General features: G+C 66.1%; 1 protein-coding gene across 1 annotated transcript; it reads left to right on the plus strand.

The window, feature by feature from the left end:
- Window positions 1–299: 299 nt before the first annotated feature.
- On the plus strand, window positions 300–7,539 carry LOC120748043 (histone deacetylase 5-like; the record flags this gene model as incomplete). The annotated part of the gene is made up of 15 exons (XM_040054119.2): window positions 300–497; window positions 774–925; window positions 1,758–1,891; window positions 1,988–2,108; window positions 2,700–2,749; window positions 2,822–2,929; window positions 3,703–3,758; window positions 3,845–3,932; window positions 4,011–4,130; window positions 4,226–4,323; window positions 5,017–5,135; window positions 5,221–5,354; window positions 5,711–5,795; window positions 6,152–6,305; window positions 7,365–7,539. Coding segments are annotated over 15 exons (1,657 nt in total), but the record flags the coding sequence as incomplete, so codon positions are not given.
- Between the last annotated feature and the right edge of the window lie 216 nt (window positions 7,540–7,755).

Genomic DNA, 7,755 nt, shown 5'->3' on the forward strand with positions numbered 1-7,755 from the left:
GTTTGTGGGGTGTGGGGTGGCTGTGGGGCGCTGGAGGGGCCGTGGCGCCGCTGAGCCCCAAAATGCGGCGGGGAGAGGGGTGGTGCAAGCAGGGGAAACCGAGGCAGGGGATGGGGGAAGTTGTTGGGGAAGGAGGGGGTGAAGGTGCGTGGGGTGGGCACGGGGGTGGCTGTGGGGCACGGGGTGTGGGTGGGGGGTCACTTAACCCCCGTGCCCCCCAGCTGCTCCCCAAGGGGGGGGAGCTGGCGCGGCAGCCCCCCACACACCCCGAGGAGACAGAGGAGGAGCTGACGGAGCAGCAGTCGCCCCCCCCGGGTGAGAGAGGCCCCCCAGGACCCCCCCTCGGCCCCCCCCTCACCCTCGTGTCCCCAGAGGCCGGGGACCCCCCGGAGCAGCCACAGGACCCCGAGGGCTGCCAGGAGCCGGGTGACAGCGGGGACGAGGCCGAGGCCGCCGGGGACCCCGACGTCACCGAGCTGGGGGTCACCTACAAGCAGGTGAGGCTTTGGGTGGGGGGGCCCCCAACTCCATCCATCCCCCCCAAACTCCAACACGAGCCCCCCTCCCTCGCCCCCTGCTCTCCCCCGGCCCGTGCCACGTGTCCCCTCCCGCGGTTTTGGGGACCCGGCCGCCCTCGGCTGCCGCAGCGATGACTCGGAGGGGTCGGTGACTCATTTCCCACCCCCCCCCTTTGTCCCCTTGTCCCCGCCGCCCCCGTGCCGTGACCCCCCCCCGCTGTCCCCTGCCGTGATTCATCCCCTCCCGCTCCCCAGGTGTACCCCGAGGTGCCGCTGCAGCTCTTCCCCGCGCCCCCCCCTGGGGGTCCTGGCTCTGCCCCACCCCGCCCTCGCCCGCACCCAATCGTCCCCCGCCAGCGTCAAACCCCCCCAGCCCGAGGGGACCCCCAAGCACCTCTTCACCACAGGTACGGGGGTCCGGGGGGGGGTCCCCGGTCTGTATCCCTCGGGGTGACACTGGGGAGGGGGCTTCTGTCCCGTGGGAAATGCCAGGGATGGCTGTGCCCCCCCTGAGTGTCCCATTCCGTGGTGGGGTTGTGGATGTTCGTCTCCCATCGGATTCCCTTCATCCCTGGGGTTCCCAATCCCCTGGGGTTCCCAATCCCTTGGGGTGCCCAGAGGTCCCTCAGGGCCACGGGGCCCCCTGGGTTTCCAAATACTCGGGAATGTTGTGGGGTCCCTCAGGGCCACGGGATCCCCCTGGCTTCCCCAATCCCTGGGGGTGCCTGCTGTCCCCCAATCCCATGGATTCCCTTTGTCTCCTGGGGTTCCCAACTCCTCGGGGTGCCCAGGTGTTCATCAGTGCAGGGATCCCCTGGGTTTCCCAACCCTCTGGAAGGTCCCAGGGTCCCTCAGTGCCACAGGATCCCCTGGCTTTCCCAGCACTTCGGGGTGTCCTGGGGTCCCTCAGTGCCACGGGATCCCTGTCCCCTGGCTTTCCCAGCACTTCGGGGTGTCCTGGGGTCCCTCAGTGCCACGGGATCCCCTGGCTTTCCCAGCACTTTGGGGTGTCCTGGGGTCCCTCAGTGCCACGGGATCCCTGTCCCCTGGGTCTCCCAGTACTTGGGAATGTTGTGGGGTCCCTCAGTGCCACAGGATCCCTTGGTCCCCTGGGTCTCCCAATCCCCCGGATTCCCTTTGTCCCCTGGTGTTCCCAGCGCCCCGGGATGCCCAGGGATCCCCCGTATCCCGTGGGATCCCCGTTCCCCGGGGGTGCCAGCTGTGCTGTGCCGTGCCCAGGCGTGGTGTACGACACGTTCATGCTGAAGCACCAGTGCACCTGCGGGAACACCACCATCCACCCCGAGCACGCCGGGCGCATCCAGAGCATCTGGTCCCGGCTGCAGGAGACCGGGCTGCTCGGGAAGTGTGAGGTGAGGAGGGGGCTCCCCTCGGCCCCCCTGGGAGGGGGGGGGTGTCGGGACGGCGCGGGGAGCCCGGGGGGGCTCAGCCCTGTGCCCCCTCGCCAGCGGATCCGGGGCAGGAAGGCGACGCTGGAGGAGATCCAGACGGTGCACTCGGAGCACCACGCGCTGCTCTACGGCACCAGCCCCCTGAACCGCCAGAAGCTGGACAGCAAAAAGCTGCTGGGTGGGTGCTGGGGGGCTCCCCGCATGTCTGGGACCCCTCCTCTCTTTGGAGCTGGGGTCGCCTCGCTGCCCCTTTCCTCGTGATCCCTCTGTTCCCTGCGGGTCCACATCCCATTGGGTGTCCCATGGGAGGTCCCGATCCTTGGGGTGTTCAGGGGTCCCATGGGATCCCTTTGTCCCCTGGTGTTCCCAATCCCTTCGGGTGTCTGGGGTTCCCCCTGTTCCCATGGGATCCCTTTGTCCCCTGGTGTTCCCAATCCCTTGGGGTGCCTGGGGTTCCCCCTGTTCCCATGGGATCCCTTTGTCCCCTGGGGTTCCCAATCCCTTGGGGTGCCTGGGGTTCCCCCTGTTCCCATGGGATCCCTTTGTCCCCTGGTGTTCCCAATCCCTTGGGGTGCCTGGGGTTCCCCCTTGTCCTATTGGATTGCTTTGTCCCCTGGGGTTCCCAATCCCTTGGGATACCCAAGGAAGCCCTTGTCCCATGGGATCCCCCTGTCCCCTGGCGTTCCCAGTCCTTGGGGGCGCTCGGAGCTGCCCTTACCCCGCAGGATCCCTGCGTCCCCTCGTCCCCATCACCCCCTTGTCCCCGCAGGTCCCATCACTCCCAAGACGTACGCGGTGCTGCCGTGCGGGGGCATCGGGGTGAGTCTGGGGGCGCGGGCCGGGGCCGTCCCCGGGGTGGCCGCGCCCCGCTGAGCGCCGCTGTCCCCGCAGGTGGACAGTGACACGGTGTGGAACGAGCTGCACTCGTCCAGCGCCGTGCGCACGGCCGTGGGCTGCCTGCTCGAGCTGGCCTTCAAGGTGGCCGCGGGGGAGGTCAAGGTGAGCGCGCGGCGCTGTCACCCTGCCTCCGTGCGCGTGTCCCTCCATGTGCCACCCCCTGTCCCTCTGTCCCCGTTGTGTCCCAGTGCCACACATCTGTGTCACACACATCCCACTGTGTCCCTCTCCTGGTCGTGTCACAAATCTGTGTCCCACACACACACTCCTCTGTGTCCCGCCCCTGTCCCTCTGTCCCAGCTGTGTCCCAGTGCCACACATCTGTGTCACACACATATCCCACTGTGTCCCTCTCCTGGTCGTGTCCCAGTGTCACACATCTGTGCCCCACATCTGTGTCACACACATATCCCACTGTGTCCGTCTGTCCCAGTTGTGTCCCAGTGTCACACACCTGTGTCCCACCCATGTCCCTCTCTGTCCCACCCCTGTCCCTCTGTCCCAGTTGTGTCCCAGTGTCACACACCTGTGTCCCACCCGTGTCCCTCTCTGTCCCACCTCTGATCCAGTTGTGTCCCAGTGTCACACACCTGTGTCCCACCCGTGTCCCTCTCTGTCCCACCCCTGTCCCTCTGTCCCAGTTGTGTCCCAGTGTCACACACCTGTGTCCCACCCGTGTCCCTCTCTGTCCCACCTCTGTCCCAGTTGTGTCCCAGTGTCACACACCTGTGTCCCACCCGCGTCCCTCTCTGTCCCACCTCTGTCCCAGTTGTGTCCCAGTGTCACACACCTGTGTCCCACCCCTGTCCCTCTGTCCCAGTTGTGTCCCAGTGTCACACACCTGTGTCCCACCCGTGTCCCTCTCTGTCCCCCAGAACGGCTTCGCTGTCATCCGCCCCCCAGGCCACCACGCCGAGGAGTCCACGGCCATGTGAGTACCGGGACGGGGCCGTGCCCCCTGCCCAGGGCCACCCCCTGCACTGATGTCCCCCTGTCCCTTGTCCCCCTTGTCCCCAGGGGCTTCTGCTTCTTCAACTCGGTGGCCATCTCGGCCAAGCTGCTGCAGCAGCGGCTCAGCGTGGGCAGGATCCTCATCGTGGACTGGGTGAGGGGGGACCCCGCGAGCCTTGGGGACCCCGTGGGTGGGCGTGGGGGGGTCCCTGACGCCCAGGTGCCCCCCCAGGACATCCACCACGGGAATGGCACCCAGCAGGCCTTTTACAGCGACCCCCACGTGCTCTACATCTCCCTGCACCGCTACGACGACGGCAACTTCTTCCCGGGCAGCGGCGCCCCCGAGGAGGTACCGGGGTGGGTGGGGGGGTTTGGGGGGTCCCTCTGTGCCCCCCCCAGGCCCTGGCTGTGGCACGGGGGGGAGTCACTCGTGGCTGTGCCCAGGTGGGCAGCGGGCTGGGCGTGGGCTACAACATCAACATCGCCTGGACGGGCGGCGTGGACCCCCCGATCGGGGACGTGGAGTACCTGACAGCCTTCAGGTGGGGGGGCTGCCCCTGCTGGGGAGGGGGTGGGCTCGGCCTCAGGGAGGAATTCCGGAGTCCTGGGGAGGGTTCCTGAGCTCTTGGGGGGGTCTGAGTTATGGGAGAAGGGTCTCTGTGTCCTGGGAAGGGTCTCTGTGTCCTGGGGGAAGGGTCTCTGTGAACTGAGGGGGCGGTCCCTGTGCACTGAGGGGGGGTTCCCTGTGCCCTGGGGAAGGGTCGCTGCAGTTGGGGGGTCCCTGTGATCTGGGCAAAGGATCCCTGTGTCCTGGGGAAGGGTCTCTGTGAACTGAGGGGGGGTCCCTGTGCCCTGAGGAAGGGTCTCTGTGAACTGAGGGGGGGGGTCCCTTCATCCCTCTGGATCCTGGGAGGGTCCCTGCACACCTTTTGGGGGGAGTCCCTGCTCCCTGGGGGGATTCCCCAAGTCCTGGAGTGTCGCTGTGCTCTGGGAGAACACCCACATCCTGCGGGGTGTCCCTGCATCCTGGGGGTTCCCCATGCCCTGGGAAGGGTCTCTGTCCTTTTGGGGGTTCACCATGCCCTGGGAAGGGTCCCTGTCCTTTGGGGTGTTCCCCATGCCCTGGGAAGGGTCCCTGTCCTTTTGGGAGGTTCCCCATGCCCTGGGAAGGGTCCCTGTCCTTTTGGGGGGCTCCCCCGGCCCTGAGGGGGGTCCCGAGCCGCCGCTGCCCCCAGGACCGTGGTGATGCCCATCGCCAACGAGTTCTCCCCGGACCTGGTGCTGGTCTCCGCCGGCTTCGACGCCGTCGAGGGCCACCTGTCCCCGCTCGGGGGCTACTCCGTCACCGCCAAGTGTGAGTGGGGTCCGGGGGGTGTCCCGGGGCGGGGACCCCGGCCCAGGCCGCCCCTCCCTCACCCCGGCCCCGGTGCCCCCCCCAGGTTTCGGGCACCTGACGAAGCAGCTGATGATGCTGGCGGGGGGCCGGGTGGTGCTGGCGCTGGAGGGGGGGCACGACCTGACGGCCATCTGCGACGCCTCCGAGGCCTGTGTCACCGCGCTGCTCGGCCTCGAGGTACAGGGACCCCCCCAGAGGGGCGTCGGGGTGCACGCCCCGTGTCGTGCCTCAGTTTCCCTTCCTTGGTTGGTGGGGGGCTCTGGTCCAATCCCTGCTCTCGCTCTGGCGGTGCTGGTGGCAGTTTGGCGGTGCTGGTGGCAGTTTTGGTGTGCTGGTGGCAGTTCCAGGGTCCTGGTGGCAGTTTTGATGTGCTGGTGGCAGTTTGGGGATGTTGTTGGCTGTTCGGTGGTGCTGGTGGCAGTTTCAGGGTCCTGGTGGCAGTTTCAGGGTGCTGGTGGCACTTTTGATGTGCTGGTGGCAGTTTGGGGTGCTGATGGTGGTTTTTTGGGGGGCTGACGGCGTGTCCCTCCCAGCTGGAGCCCCTGGACCCGGCCCTGCTGCAGCAGAAGCCCAACGTGAACGCGGTGGCCACGCTGGAGAAAGTCATCGAGATCCAGAGTGAGCACGGGGGGCGCGGGAGGGGCTGAGGTCGTGCCGGGGGTCCTGGGGAGAACCCGTGTCCCTGTCCCAGCCGTGTCCCTGTCCCCGTCCCCGTCCCAGCCCTGTCCCCGTCCCCATCCCAGCCGTGTCCCCATCCCAGCCGTGTCCCCATCCCAGCCGTGTCCCCATCCCAGCCCTGTCCCCGTCCCCATCCCAGCCCTGTCCCCATCCCAGCCCTGTCCCCGTCCCCATCCCAGCCCTGTCCCCGTCCCAGCCCTGTCCCCGTCCCAGCCCTGTCCCCGTCCCCATCCCAGCCCTGTCCCCGTCCCAGCCGTGTCCCCGTCCCCGTCCCAGCCCTGTCCCCGTCCCCGCAGGCCGGCACTGGAGCTGTGTCCGGCGCTTCGCCGCGGCCGTGGGCCGCTCCCTGCTGGAGGCGCAGCGCGGGGACACCGAGGAGGCCGAGACGGTGACGGCCATGGCGCTGCTGTCGGTGGGCGCCGAGCAGGGGGGGACGGAGCCGCGGCACGGGTACGGCACCGGGACACTGGGATATGGGGACAGCGGGATACAGGGACATGGGGACACCGGGATACAGGGACACCAGGACACTGGGACATGGGGACACCAGGACACTGGGACATGGGGACACCAGGACACTGGGACAGCGGGACATGGGGACGCCAGGACACTGGGATACAGGGACACTGGGACATGGGGACACTGGGACACTGGGATACAGGGACATGGGGACACCAGGACACTGGGATATGGGGACACCGGGATACAGGGACACCAGGACACTGGGACATGGGGACAGTGGGACACTGGGATATGGGGACACTGGGACACTGGGACATGGGGACACCAGGACACTGGGACATGGGGACACCAGGACACTGGGATATGGGGACAGTGGGACACTGGGATATGGGGACACCGGGACATGGGGACACCAGGACACCGGGATATGGGGACACCGGGATACAGGGACACCAGGACACTGGGACAGCGGGACATGGGGACACCAGGACACTGGGACATGGGGACACTGGGACACTGGGACATGGGGACACTGGGACATGGGGACACTGGGACACCGGGACATGGGGACACTGGGACATGGGGACACCGGGACACTGGGATACAGGGACACAGGGGACACAGCGGGGGGGAGGATGGATCTAGGTGTGTGACACTGAGGGGACACAGGGGACATGAATGGAGCTGGGTGTGACACTGGAGGGGACATGGGGGGATACAGGAGGGGACACGGGGGATGCTTGGCGCCGGGTGTGACACTGAGGGGACACTGGGGGTGACACGGGCGGGGTGAATGGAGCCGGGTGTGACACTGAGGGGACACTGGGGGTGACACGGGCGGGATGAATGGAGCCGGGTGTGACACTGAGGATGACACAGGGAGTTGGGTGTGACACTGAGGGGACACAGGACGGGACACTGGGAGAATGAACGGAGCTGGGTGTGACACTGGGGGGACACAGGGGACACGAATGGAGCCGGGTGTGACACCGGGTTGGGGACACATGTCACGGGGCAGTGACAGACATTTGTCCCTGCGCTGCCCAGGCCCCCTGAGGAGCCGATGGAGGCCGAGCCCACGCTCTGACCCGCCCAGATCATCTGGAAAAAGCAAGGAACACCCGGAAGAGATGGAAAAACCACACACACAAACACACACACACGCAAAAAAATCACAGTAAAAGGAAAAAAAAAACAAAAAAAACCCTAAAACATGCCAAAAAAAAAAAAAAAAAAAGAACACCCTAAAAAAAAGACAAAAAAAAAAAAAAAAAGGCAGAAATCGAAACGAAAACCAGAAAAAAAAGAGGAAAATATTTTCTTTTTTTTTATTATTAAAAAGAGGAGAAAAATACACAAAAAAAAAGGATAACCCCCCCGCCCGTCCTGTGGCCCTTGGCTCCCCGCAGTGTTTGCGGTCGTGTCTCTTGTGCAGCAG

This window comes from Hirundo rustica, unplaced genomic scaffold (assembly GCF_015227805.2).
Source record: "Hirundo rustica isolate bHirRus1 unplaced genomic scaffold, bHirRus1.pri.v3 scaffold_460_arrow_ctg1, whole genome shotgun sequence".
Taxonomy (NCBI): domain Eukaryota; kingdom Metazoa; phylum Chordata; class Aves; order Passeriformes; family Hirundinidae; genus Hirundo; species Hirundo rustica.